We start from the raw sequence: 16,438 nt of genomic DNA, 5'->3' as shown, positions 1-16,438 counted from the left end.
GTAAGAACCCAGAGCTGGGCAGTCGTCCAGCTGGTAGCCAGCAGGGGTGGTCTGTCCAAGCTCTTCTGCCTCCCGGGAATATTCCTGGGTGCTGGAGGACACAGGAAGGAGAGATAGCCCTCCGTGGTCCCGCCAAGGGCCCTGAGCTGGCTCCCTTTCAGGCTCACACGGTAAAACCGGGTGCCACGAACCACAAGGGGAACCAAGAGAAAGGTGAGAGGCCTGGTAAACCCGACAGGTGCACTGGGGCTTCACCTCTGCCTGGGAAGGCAGGAGGGCTAGGGAAGCGCACAGGCCAGGCAGGCCAGCTGATCGCTTCTCTCCCCTCTGTGCGCACGTCCCACTTCCCTACGTGGAAAGCCATCAGGATGCAACAGCGCTAAGCAAAACCGTAAGTCTTGTCAAGGGGTCAGCTTGGCTATCCTCAGCTTGTAAGCTAAGGGAAGTCGTGTGATAGTAAGGAGAGGCCTGGCCACCACCTCCAGGTCTGCTCCCAATTTGCCTGGAGGGTTTCTGTAGCTCTGGGGCCTTACTTCTCTCTATACACGTAAGGGAGCAGCAGGGGAGAGGGCCGGGGGTGAAAACGAGGGGAGTTCTCAGACTCCGTCTGGCTCTGACAATCCGTAAATACAGGACAAGCGGAACTTCCTCAGGGTATCTGCCCCTGCTCTGTTCCTGGATGGTGGCAGAGAGGCCTGAGCCCGGATGTCACAGATACGCCAGTGACGGCCCACAAGACCCAACCTCTGTCTTCCAGGTATGATGCGCTCAGGGCTGCAGAAGCCCAAAGAGCGCTCCCACCAGCCTAGCGAGGGCTGAGTGACGTGAGGGAGGGAAGGACGGATTCACTGGCCCATTCAGCAAACTTAATGACTGCCTCCGTGCATACGGCACACACACGGGGAGCTGCGGGGGGTGCTGGATCCCACGTGCTCCTGAGCACTGGCCGGGGGCCGGCAGGCTGGGTGGCTGAAACCATGCAGGATGGTCAGATTTGTTCAGGCAGCGCCTTTTCCAATGGAGAGCCGCCCCAAGTGGGAAATGCTGGGGAGTAAAACACACACACACACACACACACACGACACGAGTTTCAGGGAAAAATAAAAGCAAAGCGTGGTTTCATCTTAAGACTTAAACCCGGTCTCAGAGACAAAGGCTTTCCTGGAATAAGGGTGTGTGCATCTGTGATGTCTTACTTTCCCTGGAAAAATACTGTGTCAGAATTTGATTTTATTTCTTCCAACTAAGAAGTATACCGAAGGAAACAAAGAGGGAGCGACCAGCCGTGGGGGCTCGAGGATCCAGGTTAGCGCCAGCCCGCTTCAGTCTAGGCTCCAGGCGGGGCGTGCAAAGCTGCTGTGTGTGCAGAACGCTACCATGAAGGCGTTCCAAGCGGCTTCCAGGAAGCGGCCATATGTGCTGACCCGCATGTGGACACAGCAGTCTGGCTGGCCACCTCTCAAGACTGGTGTTTCCTAGAGCTTTCCATTGGCAAACGCTGCCTCCTGGAACTGAGGGACAAAGGTTTTGAAATAAGCCCTGGTGGGAAAGAGGGGGAGAAAAAAATTGCGGTTAGCACAAACAACTTGAAAAAAAGTGCAACTCAGAGCTTTCAACCTAACTCAGAACAGTTGTTATTTATTGTTCATGCATCTTGGGTTGGATTCCCCTTCCCTGCTGATGCAAAACCCTCTGGATTTTTCCAAGGGAGGTACAAGCAGTTCACTTCTGTGCTATTGTGCACGGATCTTTCAGGGGCCTGTATGTAGACCTTCCAGGCTGCCAGGTCCTCTTAGATGTCAGTACTCGGGCTCCCTCTGCCTCTCCCAGGCCAAAGACACGGGCCTGACCCCCGAGACAAGCCAGAGAGTGGCCAAGCCAGCCACCTCGTCGTTTCTTGACCTGAAATATAAAGAGAGTTGTACTCTCCACTCAGTTGGATCCTCGACTTCATACAGACAAAGAGGGTCTAATAAAAAGTATTTCTAAGTGTTCCACGGTCTCCATTTATTTCCAAACATACGTGTAGCTTGGGCTACTGGATAGAAAGCCAGGCTGGGTATCAAGAGAAGCTTCCTTGGCCAGTCACGGATGGGTGACGTGATCTGGGGCAGACCATCGGGCCTTTCTGGCACCCAGATTTGATTCTGTAGAGATGGGCTCCACATTCTACACGGGCCTGCTCTGCCAGGCACGGTATGAGGTGCCAGGGGCTGCCAGGGGACCTGGATGGGGCCCCTGCCAGGCGGGAGATCCCAGTTCAGAGGAGGAGGCAAACACATCGGTAACACCAATCGAGGCGGTAAGGACACGTATGGAGGAACCTCGAGGTGCTGGGCTGGCGAGACCAAGGAAGGTGGAGGAGGAGTAGACATTATAGGTGTTCTAGGCAAGAAACACGGCAGGGGGGACTGGGGGCAGCGGGCGGCTTGTCGTGAGCTGGGAACTCGAAGCTCTGCGGGAAGACAGCAGGTGAGGTAGAAAGTGGAGGGGCAGGGTGGGCACCCCTTGCCCCTGGTCACCCCGGCTTGTCACTTACTTCTCTCTCCCCTGCACTGGACTCACACGAGGCCAGAGTAGTCACACCTCACTTATCTAGAGTGGCTCACTCAGGACTGTGACATGAACCAGGAAGGGCCACCAAGAGGCCCGGTCACCACCAGTACCACAAAGGCCCCAAACAGGGCTCCTTCAGTGCCGGGGTGAGTACCCCATAGGCCCTGGGGTCCCACTGTGCAGTTACATGATACCTGACTGCCTGCCCGCTGCCCCAACACCAAGTCAACCGAAACCTCTTCCACATGTCACCCCTTCTGGCTTTCACAGCCCTGGCCTCCGCAGGCTCTGGGCAACATTTACATGCTGACTCCTCTCTCAGGGAGCCGTCCTCCCCGGGTGACATTCCACATCCTGGGTCTACCTCCCTTCTCCTTGCTGTGCCCCCGATGAACTCTCTCTCTGGAACCCTCCTGTCTTGCCCTCCATGCCCCTCATGCGTGGCGCTGTTCTCAGGCTCAGCCCCCTCAGCACAGAACCGCCCCATCTGGGCCTCTGGCCCTCATTTCTCCCCTGAACTTCCGTCCCACATTCCAGTCACCTGTGGGACTCTGTGACCTGGATGTCTCTGTAGTTTAAACCAGTGTAGTCCAAATGAAGGGCTCCTCAATACTGTCTTTGAATGTGCTTCGGCCCGTTTGTGTTTCTGTACCAGAACCCTGTTTCCACCTCTCCCTAAAGCCCTGTGGCGAATTCATCCCGAAGGTTCTTTCTCTTCCCCCACAATGTCCCTCTACCCTTTGTGACACCCCCTGGCTCCTGGCCTTATTACCCTTCAACAGAACTGCTGCAGAATGCTGGTTCTCCTCTGGACGCAGGCCGACTTCGCCTGTCTGTTGCAACTAAATACATTTTCTTCACGCGTGGGCCTCTGTCACTACCCCGACCAAGACCCTGCATGCTCCCGAGACGTGCAGCCTGGCACTCAATGATTTTCAGTGTCTGGCTCCAACATGTCAAAAAAATTGTTTTTGCCCTTCCATTACATTTTTAGGCTCATGCACCCCTCCCTTGAAAAGCTAAGAGAGATAAGGATCCTCTCCCAGAAAAACTGCAGGTAAGTTCCCCCCACAGCAATGAGGGGATGTCACAGAACCCCCGATGCCCATGCATGGTCCAGGATGCAAGCCCCCCACTCCAATCTGGCCACCCACTCTTCTTCACACATGCCGTTTTCCATCTCATGCTCAGGCCAAATGCTCTGGCTCCTATCAAGTCTTCCCTGGTGACCAAGAGGTTCTCTCCCTGCCTACAGACAATCTCTGTGCTTCTCCCGGAGCGTCTGTCACATGCATGTATGTGGTACTTGCCAGGCTGCACGGTGGGCCCTAGGAAGCAGGGACCCCACGGGCCAGCCCACGGACAGCACTCAGCGAGACCTAAGTGGCTATCATTAACGTACCTACTGATGGCTGCCGGTTTGCAAGAAGAGTTAAGGCATGTTCATGACATGCTGCTTAAAGTGAGAGAGAGTGGCCTCAGAGAGTGAACAAATGTGGTATTTAGGTACTGAAAAAGAAGAAACAGTCCAGTCTCAAACTTCAAATTATGCCAACAGTGAGAAAGGAAGATAAAGCACCCTCTCCCATCTACATCCTGTTTGACGTGGTCCTGAGCCAGCCGAACCGTGGCCGTCTCTGAGCTCAAAGCCCTTTTCTGCCGGTCCTTACGGCCCGGAGGGACCTCGACGAGGCTGGAAGCGCCACAGCCCTGGAGCGAGGCTGGCCGGGCAAGGGAAGCCCCGAGCTGTGTTTCCCCCGTGAGCAGGGGTGATGAGCCCACCCGGACGGGACGCCTGCACGGGACCGTGTGGGAAGGGACCCTGCCAGCTGCCTGCCACCGCCCACAAGTGCGGGCCACTCATTCCTCCCCCATGTTCCATCTGCGGCTGTTCGCCCAGTGACACGCACGCGTTCGCCGGAGGGGAGCCTGGTGGCCCGTCCTCGAGGGTCAGCGACGGACAGGCGGCTGCCAACGTCCACTGCATTTGCTCTGCTGCTTTAAGTATCCTGTGCAGTGTGGCCGACCCCGGCACCCCTGGGCAGGGCGGTGTCCCCCCCCCAAGGTATGAGTTGGCCCGAAACATGCACCTGAGCAGGTGCGCACCAGGGCGGGGAGCACCCGCCCCACCTCCGCGCTCTCCGCGCTCAGGCCCAGGGTTGCGCGGCTCCTGAAGCAAATCTCTGATCAGCTCGGTTTTTCCTTACAAAGTTCTGGGGTGGGGGCTGCAACAGTACCAGCTCCTCAGACCACAAGGTCTTGGCAAGAGGGAACCTGCTTTAGAGTAAGCGCTCTCCTTCTTCAGAAAGTTCTGAAGTTTCCCGTTCTGCCCTGGGCTTTCCCTGCCACGGCGAGCCGAGCCGCCAAGGGGAAGCAGCGCGGAGAAGGGCTGCTGAGAGGCATGAGGCTCCCAGCTGTTGTCCGGGAGTGCTCTCCCCTGGGCTCCTCACGAAGTCACTTCAGGGAGAGGGAGGAGGGCGAAGGGGAAAATGACACTGGGCTCCCACCCATTTACGGATTTTTTTATTTTTTCTTTATGTACTGTTTTCATTTATTTCACTCTTTATCAGAGAAAACGGAGACCTGCCCAGGGTATAGCTTGCCAAAGGCACTAGTTACCGGTCACCTTTTAAAAAACTTTGACCCAAAGACAGAACGTATGGCGAGCTTTAAAGTGTGGTGGGCGGCAGGTCGGGGAGGGCTGGTCTCCTCACCTCCCGCCCACGGCCAAGACGAGCCAAGGGGAGAGAGGCCCTGAGTCAGTCAAACTCATCATTCTATCTACTCACGCTGGAAGGGAATTTATTTTTAGACCAAATTCGAGCTAAATATGCCTCAGGACAAAATAAGGTTCTGACCGTCTTCACTGGTTGTAGTCCCTCTGCTCTGGGTGTTATAAAATCAGAGCTCAGGCCAATCCCAGAGTCTCAGGTGAGAAGAATGAAACTTCAAGAACTGACCCCAGGCCGAAAGCGAAGCTGGGTAGGTTTTCCACGAATTCAGAGCCGGAGCGGCTCTCGGCCAGGCGTCGGCTCCCAGGCACGGCAGGGAGCGAGGTAGACAGACCCCTCCGACCAGGAGTCAGGGAACGGGGTGCTCAGCAGGAAATCTCTCCTCTCTCCAGGCATCAGATTCCTCATGTACCAAGCAGGGAGCTGAGCCTGGTGACCTTGCAGGCCCTGTCGGCTGTGGGCCGTGAAGGACAAGGTGGTGAGTGTGGTGTGCTCGCCGGAGCCTGCCACACCTGGGCTCCGGGCCCGGCCCTGCTCCTTATTGGTTGTATCACTTGGGCAAGTGACTCACCCCTTTAGCTTTAATTTCTTCAACTATCAAAGGGGAAAAATAACCTTAAATTGCCTCAAAGGGTAATCCTCACGAGGATTAAATGAGATGGTCCAAGTCAGCCTTGGCCTGGTGCCTGGCTTAAGAGATGATCAATAGAGGTCAACTGTTCCCATGGAGACCAAGCTGGGTCCGAGGGCAGAGGCTGTGAGTCTGTGGGAACAGCTACAGCATGTGTGGCTGCAGAAGAGGGAGCCCCTGTGTGGAAGAAGCGGGCCTTGGGTCCCGCCCTCAGCTCATCCTTTCCGCCGTGGCTTCTTGGGTAACTTGTCAGGAGGCCGTGCGTCTCCTGAAATCCGGGCCAGAGCTGCTAGTCGCACGGCTGGGTCATCGAGGGCTGCACCGTGTGCTGAAGGGCACCTGCAGCCTCTGCTGTCTTCTGCCCAAGCCGTGCCCCTGGGCCAGGCTCCAGTCAAAGGCTTGGTCGGGGAGGGGGCGGCGGCTGGGAACTAGAGGGACGTGTAAGAATCCCGTGGCTCCGGGTGCCCAGGGTGGGGGTATCAAAGTGGGCTGGGTCCCCCAAGAGATCTTCTGTTCAGGGCAGTATGTACCGTAAGGGGGAGTCAGTGGGTCAAGTGGAAAGAGTCCTGAAGCATGAACAGAAGACATGGGCTCTAGTCCAGGCTTTGGCTTGTTGTGGCCTCTGGAACTGGGACTCAGTTTCCTCACCTGTAACAGGAAGATTTATACCGACAATCTCTTATGCTTCCAAGATATCCATGTGACCTTGAGCAAACCACTTAACTTCTCTGTGTCTCGGCTCTTCCTGTATTAAGTGAGGGCAAGCCCAGGCGGCGGCAGCGTGGGAAGGCGGTGGTGGCGGCTCTGACCATCCTCGATGCTCTTTCAGCAGCAAGACGGGGTCAGCGACGAACCCTGCAGGGCTCTGAGAAGATGTTTAGTGGCACCTCGGGCCGCTCACGACAGGGACGGAAGGTTGGCTCCTCAGCCGTCCCTCTGTCCTGCCACCGCGGGGAGGCGCGATCACACGTTGTTAACAATCAGTGTGTTCTGCAGAAGGGGCTTGGAGACCCTGAAGAGTTAAGACAGGGACCATCAGGGAAATCCTCAGAGGACTTCGGGGGGAGGCAGTTAGGAACTTTGCCCAAAAAGGCTCATCCACAGGGGCTTTCCCCCCTGGAACTGTAGTTCCGGATTTATTCAATGGATCTTTACAGAAGAAGAGAAATCCACGAGATCAACATCTGAACATCTGAATGGGTACAACTTTAAGAAAATAAAAGCAAAAACAGAAAATAAAGCCCAAAGAGGCTGGGGACTCTGGAGAAAGGGAAGGAGCGACACGAAGCTGGTTAAGCATGGCTGGCACTCCCAGCACGTCGGGTGTGGCAGGAAGCCAGGCTCTCCATTCGCAGGCAAGAAAGCAGAAGCTTTGTGAATTCAGGGAAGGCACCCGCCCAGTGGTACCCTGATCTCAGTGCCCCTGCAGTGCGTCTTCCCCCCACGGCCACAGAGGAGGGAGCCCCTGTGGCCTAGCTGCCTTTAGCCTCTCTCACTTGGGACTTTTTATTTTACAAAAGCCTAAACAATCAACTTCTTCTGAAACAGAACGCAGTAGTCTTTCTGGAATTCAAACATCCTTTTCTCTGGGCAATCATGAGATGGGCTCTGTGCTGTTTGCCGGGGTCAGGCCAAAGCGGTGGTGGAGTGGGGGTGGGGCGGGAGAAGCAGTTCAGGGCCACGACCCTCATTGTCAGTAAATCAAGGAAATATAAATCAAGTCAGAATTCATTTTTGCAAATAGAGGCAAGTTCCAAAACATCTAAGGCTCATTTCTTTTTCCCCTTTTCTTCTGCAGCTGTGCCTTCCATTGGCACATGCTTTTAATCAGTCATAAGAAAACCGACTGTGGTCTGAAAATCAAAGCCGTCCTGTAAATAGTGTGAGACAAGTCCTGCTAATCATTTCTCTGGGTCTTGCCTTGTCCTCATTGTCCCGGGCGGCCGCTGTCAATACAGACTCATTTGGGGTTACTCATGTCACAGGGGTCATCCCTATTTTAGTCACCCCTCTTCTCTACCAAGAGACCTGGTTCTACTCCAATGCCCTTCACCCCAAACCCTGCAAAGGCCCCTGTGAAGACTGCCCATCCCACTCTGGGTGCCTTGGTGTGCAAGTGACTGGCACAATGGAGGTTAATTTTGTGGCTGGGCCCCAGGCGACGTCAGCCTGGCTCCTGGTGTGGGCTTCAGGAACAAATAAGTGGCTGTAACTGGTTCCCGTAGTCTGCCCTAAATGTGCCAACCCCTGAGCATGCCTGGTTCATTTTTAGGGGGTCCTAACTTGCCAAACAAGAAAATCAGCACGCCTGAGATGCAAAAGCCCGATAGCTGACCGGGCACGTTGCCTCACATGCTCACAGCCTCAAGCAGTGGCCCTCACCCTCAGCTGGAATCAATCGCCCCTCTGCTGGATTCCGGGGCACACCAGGCCTCCGACCTCAGGCCCAGCCACGGTCTGCCTTGAGTCTGGAATGTTTAGATTGGTGTCTAGACACTGTCTTGTACAGCTCGGGCTCCTTGCCTGTAAGACCGCCGATGGCTGGGACCGTCGTCCTAGTATGTGTTGAATTAAATCAAATGCTGTTTTAGAAGGACTTCAACAAGCAACCAACCGGGAACCATTTCTAGACATCAAAGTATTGGGATGAAATCTGGCTCCTTCTAAATCATAGGGTATTTTGAAATGCTTACTAAAATGATCAAAATTACCTAGTGGTTCTCTCTCCTGGGCTCTCCAAGGAGGCCCTCTGGAGCCTGGCCAGTTCCTTTGGGCTACGGCAGCTTGCAGCCAGCTTCTGCAACTGCAGGGGCGAGGCCTTGCTCCCAGGGGCTGCAGGTGTCTCTGCCCCCTTGGCATCCCCGGGGGCAGTGTAATGAGAAGGCAGGGGAGAACAGGAGAGGTCAGCTGGCCAAGTGACAGGGAGGGACGGGGAGTCCTTACGGGCTCCTGAGCCTCCCCCAGCTGCAGGGCCCCCGCCTTCCACCGGGCTCCATCTCTGTCATATCCCAATCACAGCCACCACACACTCCCTGACGGCAGACCCATGGTCACACTCATCCATCTTTGCGTCCCAGCTTTGCGTCTAGGGCTCAACACACAGCGACTCGATAGATATTTCTCAAACGGATGTAGACATTTGGCTCAAAGATGTACTTTAGAATTATAAAATTTTGGAACAAAAGGAAATCTCAGAGGTCATATAGTTCAGTCATTACAGGCAAGGGAAAACTGAGGGCCAGAGAAGTTAGTGGTTTTTCTAACACAGCATACGATAGATAATTACAGCTGTTAGCATAGATCGTCTCTGCAAATCAAGGGCAGAATTTGGGGATGGTTCATCCTTAGTGCCCAGTGGGGCTCACCTTCCTTTGGGCCTCATGGTAAACGAATGCCAACTTGGTGCAGGAAGGAAGGAAAAAGGAAGGCAGGCAGGCAGGCCGGCCCCAAGGCTGACCAGAGGCCCTGGAGCTAGGGGCAGAGTCTGGGCCAGTCCTCCCTATCTCATTCCTCTCAGCCTGCTGCTATCTCCGTCCTGAACCTACTTGATGAGAGGCTGGGAGGAGAGGGTGCCCATGTGGCTACTGAGAAAGGCTGGGCCCCCTGGTAGGGGGGTGGGCTGAGATGATGGGGTATACCTGGCTAGGCGGAAGGCAGACAGTGGGTGTGAGGTGCTAAGGAGTGTGGCGCTGCCTGGGACCCCAGAGCAGAGCCACAGCTCTGGGCTCGTCTTGTCTCCCGATCTGCACCTGCCCACCGCGCCTCAGCTGGCAGATGCCTCGGCAGTGGGCACCGCCAGTCTTCTGCTTGCTCTGCCCCGGGCTGCACGAACAGGGGCCGAGCCCTGGCTCCTGCAGATGGCTGAGCGGATGCCGGTGGAGGGGCCAAGATCCCTCCACGGGCCCGGCCAGGGCAAGGGCTACTCCTGCGCTCACCTGCGCTGGGGAGAAGCTGATCGCCTGTCTGATGGCCGTGAGTCACTGCCAAGGTCACAGAATACCCTCCCCTCTTAGTCAGCGAAAGGGGAAAAACCAAAGGATAGACCTCAAAGAGGAAGTGCTTAGGGTCCCAGCTGAGCTGGCCGTGCCGAGTGCAGGTCCCAGGCCCCAAGTCACACTCCAGTGGGCATTGCCCAAGGCTCCTGCTCAGCCAGGCATCAGCCTCCGCAGAAGAGGGCCAGACTCCCAAAGGACTGGGAAAACGCTTAGGAAATCAACTCTTTGGGGCGTAAAACAACCCTGTCCTCCCTAGAGAATCTCCCTGGGACTTTAAAGTAGTATCTGCCTAAATTTGGCTTCTCCCACTTAGACTCTCAACATCTGGAGGCTGCAGTTCATGTCTTCCCTGGCAGCTTGGGCCCCTGCCTGCTCCCTGGGTATTCACCCCCACAGCTGGGTGTTCACAGAAAGATCCCCCTTGCATACAGGGGGAGGGGCAGCAAGGATGGCCATGGGCCCTCTTCTTTCCATTCTCATCCCCCCCACCTGGCAGCTGAAATACTATCCCCAGACATCTGGCTCTTGGGGCTTAAAGATGGAAGAGCAGCGATTCCAAAAGAAGAAATTATTCAATGGGAGAGGATGCCTGAGGCCTACCCTCCCTGCTGGGCTGCAGTGGCCTCGGCAGAAACTTCAGGTGGGCTATGCTGGGCTGGGAGAGTAGCGAAGTTCTCCAGCAGGCCGGCGGGAGGCAGAACTCTGGCAGGCGGAGGGCGTTATGGGTCCTCTCAGTCCCACTGAGGCACCACAGAGGGCCGGGAGAGGCACCTGTTCAGCAGGGCTCTTCCCCTCCGCACCAAGCCTGGGGCCCTGCCATGCTGTCCCCAGCTAGTTCTGGCCCCCGTGCCAGTTACAGACAGCAAGGGCAGGAAGGAAGGACTGGAAGGAAAGGAAGAACGTACATACAATGGGGATAAATGAGACCTACACATGGTATCAAACAGGCTGGTTCCAATGATGGGTATAATGGTTGCAGCGGGTTATAAAATCCATTTAGTGGGTCCCGACTGGCATTAAAATGAAACAAAAGGAAATCAGAGTATGTCACGTGTGGCAAGGCAAAATAGTTTTTCATGAAACTTTTAAGTTATAAATACTGTATAAGGATATAAAATAAATGTGTTTCCATGGATTGCAAGAACCCTGAAGCTCTAAGTATACAGGAGGGGGGGCCTACTTCCTGCTAGACATCATGCTATTTGCTTCCATCTGTATTATTTTATGTTGACTCCTTCTCCTGGGCCTACCGCCGGGTAGGCCTTGTTATCTGTCCTTGCCTATGGGAAATCTACGACGCAGAGATGCCAAGTAACTTTTCTAAGATCACACAGGTAATTGGTGGCAACGCTATTTATAAATCCAGAGCTGCTTGACTCCGAAGGACACATTCTTTCCCTATAGCCATGGTTTCCAGAGGAGCGAGAGCTGGTGATGTATAGGGGGGCCAGGGCTCCACCTCGGGGCTGCTGCAGGACGCTGAGTCACTGGGACTCTTGTCTTCAGTGAGGGGGTGTGCCTGGGGATTGCTCCATGCTTTGATGTGCTGATCCTCTCCTCCCAAACATCAGCTTAGCTATATTTCAGTCTCCTCCATGAAAACCGGAATTGCCCACAGCCCAGTAATGAATTTAGAGGGCTGCTTATTGCCAGCCCCTGTTACACCCATATTTGTGCTTGCAAACCCCTACACGGCCCTCCCTCTTACAGGTTTATGTGTCCAGGGGTGTCGACCAGTCTCTTCAGCCCTCGTCTGGGGACCTGAATCAGGTGGCTCTGCAGTAGAACTGTGACTGCAAGAACAAGGGACAAAGGGATGAACGTGGCCTCCCTCTTGCTTGTCCCTCTGGTTCCTGGAAGTCCTAGGCACCCTAATGAAGAGTGGGGCCTACTCTGAACGTCTGCGAGAAGGCAAAGACAGCACAAGAAGGACATGTGCCAACTACCCAGATGCACGTGACGGGCATCATGAATGTTCTCTAAATAATGAGCCCCAGAAGAGCAGAGGGCAGAAGGTCCTTTCACACTAAGGTCGTCTGGCATCTTAAAACTCTCTAGGGTTGTTGAGGAGTACTACGTCTACAAAGTGCTATAAGATGGGAGGTATTATTATCTTGACATAATTGAGCTGTAGACTGGGAATGGGGAGGCCTGAAGTGTGATCCTGGCTGGGCCTCTAACTTGCTGCGTGACCAGGGATGGGCCACCTCGCCTCTCCGAGCCCCCAACATCTCCTCTGTCAAGTGAAGGGATGGCCTCTGAGTTCACGTCCAGGTCTAATACACTTTCACCCACTATCATTATTATTATTACTGCTTTGGTAGCAATCCAACCACTTTAGCCAGAGACAGTGTCTTAAGTGGAAACAGTAATTAATAAACAAGCTCTCCCTGTGCTTCGCTAGAGGGGCTCTCCCAGAGCCTTAATAAGCATCATCGGAGACCTTACACATATCTGAGGTTTCTAGATCTCTCCCTTTTGTCTCCAGATCTGACACAGGACCCCAAGATTGGGTGGCCAGCATCTATCCTGGCCGTCTTCCTTCCATCCCTCAGACCAGCAGACAACCGAACATTCACTCATTCATGGCTAGCTCCTGCTCGGGTCTTGGCACCGGATACAGCAGGGATCAAGGAATGAATCTGAGCAGGGCCCCGGCCCTCAGAGGCACACCGACACTTGACTCCTGGAGCAGAGAGCTGCGTGCTAATTCTGGTCAGGAGCTGGGTGGCTTCACTTTCATAGTCATGGGCCAAGCCCTCCCTGACCTGCTCTGTCTTACTTCGATTGCTCTGGAACAACCAGAGCAAACTTTCTGCCTGGGGTTGGCTTTCTTTTCTGCTCAGAGCTACACCAGGGCATTATCGGGCAGGCCAAACGTCTAGCATCTTTAATGACAATAATAATAATTTGCATTTATACAAGGTCTTTCATCGGGTAATCTTCAAGTATATCACAAATAGTAATTAATTCCCCTTTGCAACTCTGGGAGCCAGTTAAGTAGGCGCTCGTTTGCTCTGCAGGTAAAGGGAAACTTCCTGGACCATGCAACATGTTGGGGGCCTCCCTTCCTACCCAAATCTACCCATCTTCCTGAGGCCTGGCATAAGCATCAGGCCCTCCACAAAGCCTGCTGCTGTCAACCCCAGCCATGGCATCTGTCCTGCCTCTGAGCTCCACAACACCAAATGTGGAGCCACTCATTTGGGACCAACCAGAGACACAGTGGAGATCTCAGGATCCTGCTCAAGGCAGGACTTGCCCTAACAGTACTTCTGAGGGGTGATCCTCTAGCCCCGGCCTGAATACCTTTCATGATGGAAAGCTCATTATTTAAAGGCACGTCTACTAGTTATAATGTTTTGCCTTATTCTAAACTGAAATCTGTCCCCTGGGAACCCCCGCCCATGGGTCCTACTTGTGTCTTCTGGAACAAAACATCCTACCTCAATTGCTTGGGGTTGCAAGTTGATGTCTCTTGTATACATGTTGTCTGCTTCTGTGATCACCCTAGAGAGGAGCGTGGTGGCTCACGTTCAGCCAAGGTTTAGGGGGGCCTTGTGAACGGAATGGTTGGGGCAGCTGAGCCTCCACCATGCGCTCTGGGCCCCAAGGCCAGGCTGCCTTCCTGAGCACTGTGGGCAGGAGCTTCCCTGTTGTTGCTGTCTCTGGAGCCCTGGGTCTGCCCAGCTTTGAATGTAGCTCTTTAGAATCCCCACCTGCTCTGGTGTAGACACTGGAGGCCTCTGTGTTCATTTTGGGGGGCTGTACCTCAGTGACACAGAAATACTCTCATTTTCTGTCAAATGATTGATGAACAATGAATGAATATCCTTTTTTTCCTGAATCTAGTAAGTCAAGGCAGTAACTGTCAATTGCAGGGACGGGTTTTTGGAGACCAAGCCAGATAATAACTTTGTTCGTTCTTTTTTTAGCCCTTCTTTATCAGAATAAATACTTGGTGTTAAACTTAAGAAAAGGATGCACGAGTTGCTGAGCTGGGAACCGACACAAGTACAAGAGTTCCACGATCCCCTGTCCTCTCTAAGGAGTTAAAGGCAAGAGAGGCCTCAGGATGGAGGCAAATGAAATCCTTTGCTACGTTTATTTCCAAAAGCTAGCTCTCCTGGGGAAATCAACAACTCCCTTGAGTGATTTCTGGGTCCTTGCTGGTAGCTTTATGCCTGAAAAGACTCCCACCCTCCCTTTGCCAAGAGTACATTGTTTGGGTGAGATTCTTCTCCCAGGGCCTCACCATGGAAGGAATTTTGAGCATGCATCAAAGGCTGTTGTTTTCCTAAAACCTGCTCCCTTGTGAACATGAGGCTCAGCTTGTGGTCATACAACCTCATCCTACTTTGCTTTCACACGATTCCCACTTTCTAGCCTAGAATCAGGAGTGATCATTTTTGGCTAGGATTTGGCCTGAGTTATTGATCTGGGGGATATTTGGGAGAAGAAAAATCCGACAGAGTAGAGAGAGAACCTGTGGCAAGGGGAGCACCCGGCAAACATCCCGACCTGTAGATTTGGGAGTCAGAGAGAACCGAATTCAAATATGGATGGGTCAACTTAGTACCTGTGTGTCACTGGGAAGGCTGCTTAGCCACCCTGAATCTCCATGTATTTCCTGTAGGACTCAGCTTGTGTGGTTGTGATGAGGAACCCGTGTGACGCACGTGGTAAGGACTCAAACTGTGTTGGTTTCCTTTCCTCCCGCCCTCCACTCCCACCACATGGCTGCAGGAACACACTCTGAGCAACTAACTCCGGCTTCACTTTAGTTCAACAAACACTAATGGAATCGCTCCTGTTTACGAGAGGGTCTGGAATACCTGGGAGAACTGCCTAAACAGGGCCAGCATCAAGGAGGCATTTAATATTTGCTGAATAAGTAAATGAACACAGTGCTTGCACAGGCTTGGTGCAGGAAGGGCACGAGTGTGGGGCACTCACATTCCACTACCGGGCTTCTGGTAGCTACCCATGGTCCACTGGGAGGGCCCTGCTCAGAGCGGTTCCCAACCCCATGTCTGCCCATAGCATCTGCAGCGCAAAGTGAGGGGCATCATCGGGAGCCTGGCGATTTGAAGTAGTTAAGTTTTAAAAATCAGAAACATTTGCTAAGGGGCGCCCGGGTGGCTCATTCGGTTAAGCGTCTGCCTTTGGCTCAGGTCATGATCCCTGGGTCCTGGAAGCGAGCCCTGCATCGGGCTCCCTGCTCAGTGGGGAGGCTGCTTCTCCCTCTCCCTCTGTATCTGCCTGCCGCTCTGCCTACTTGTGCTCGCTCTCTGTCAAATAAATAAATAAAATCTTAAAAAAAAAGAAACATTTGCTAAGTGTAAGCTTTCTTTCTCTCAGACTCTGGGCCTCTGGGCCCAAGCTAACTATAGGGTTATTCCCCGGTGTCAGCTTCCCTGGGCTGCCATTACCCTTCCCCACAGGGTGCGGGAGCGCTGATGCCCACATCCCACCCTCTTCCTCCCGACGGCATCTTTCTAGGGCACAGAGAGAAGTGCTCTTGGACACGGGACTCTGTTCCTTAGTATAGTGCTCTGCACATTGTAAGGGCTCAAAACAATGACAAACTACATTTCCTCTTGTCCCCGGTAGCCTTTCAGAACCAAGAAAGGGGATCGGAAGTAGACATTAAGTCCTGGGCTACTGTGGGCTCCCAGCTTCTCCTTCTTCCCAATCGTCTAGCCCCTGAACTGCTGGGAACCGCGGCTCAATGCGGAATGAAAAGGGTAGGTTAGGAATCTTCCAAAATTTGCCCACACGGCTGGCCCAAACCCAATTCTCAATGTGAGCTGAGAGCTGGAAATCGTATCTGACCCAAAGCCATCTCAGCCATGGAGAGCTCATAACCACCTCCTGAAAACCACTCTGACAACACGCCCTGCAGAGGAGGGGCGTCCCCGCGGAATGGCGTCACTGCACTCACCCGGCGACGTGTAACCCAATGCCTCGGGAGCGAGGTCAGCTCCCACCACTGTGAGCTCGTCTATTCTGGACCTCTTCAACACATTGCTTTGTGCTGCTCGCATCTGGCCTCTGAGACAGAACGCTGGAAAATCGTGCGCGTTCCTGAAGCTGAGAGCCAGTTTCAGGTCGGAAGTGGGCAAAGAGGAGCCAAGACGTGGGCTCTCCACGTTAAGCACCTCGAGGAGATCAAGGTCTATGGTGCCTGCTGGGAGGGGACTAAGTCTGCACGCTTCCGGCCGTGAGGCGCCCCTTTTCCCGCCCTGAGACACTGAGCCACACCCTTGCCAGGCAGCCCCCCTGGTGGGGCCAGGTAAAAACGGGCGTGCCAGGGGCCAGCCCAGGCTGCCATGGTCTCAGAAACCAAGGCCAGGCAGTGTGAGCCTGCTGTCGGCCAGCAAGGCCCCTGGGAGAAGACCCCACAGACTTCTAAGACACCAGGGATCAGAAGCGGCTGATACATCTGGGTGCACAGCTTCTACTCTGCACAAAGGCATCAGCCAGGGGAGCAAGTAGGGGCCCAAAGTTCGCCCCTGCTCTCC

General features: G+C 54.1%; 1 protein-coding gene across 1 annotated transcript in view; it reads right to left on the bottom strand.

Moving 5' to 3' along the window:
* Positions 1–1,210: 1,210 nt before the first annotated feature.
* BABAM2 (BRISC and BRCA1 A complex member 2) overlaps positions 1,211–16,438 on the bottom strand; it is a 399,311-nt gene continuing 384,083 nt past the window's right edge. Inside the window, exon 12 of the mRNA XM_035000819.1 lies at positions 1,211–1,539. Coding sequence (XP_034856710.1) covers positions 1,476–1,539 — 64 coding nt within the window. The 3' untranslated portion in view covers positions 1,211–1,475. The remainder of the gene's footprint in view (positions 1,540–16,438) is intronic.

Source organism: Mirounga leonina, unplaced genomic scaffold (assembly GCF_011800145.1).
Source record: "Mirounga leonina isolate KUSES-001 unplaced genomic scaffold, KU_Mleo_1.0 Mir_125, whole genome shotgun sequence".
Classification (NCBI taxonomy): domain Eukaryota; kingdom Metazoa; phylum Chordata; class Mammalia; order Carnivora; family Phocidae; genus Mirounga; species Mirounga leonina.
Note: the sequence above shows the minus strand (reverse complement) of the source record. Positions and strands in the feature narration are given on the sequence as shown.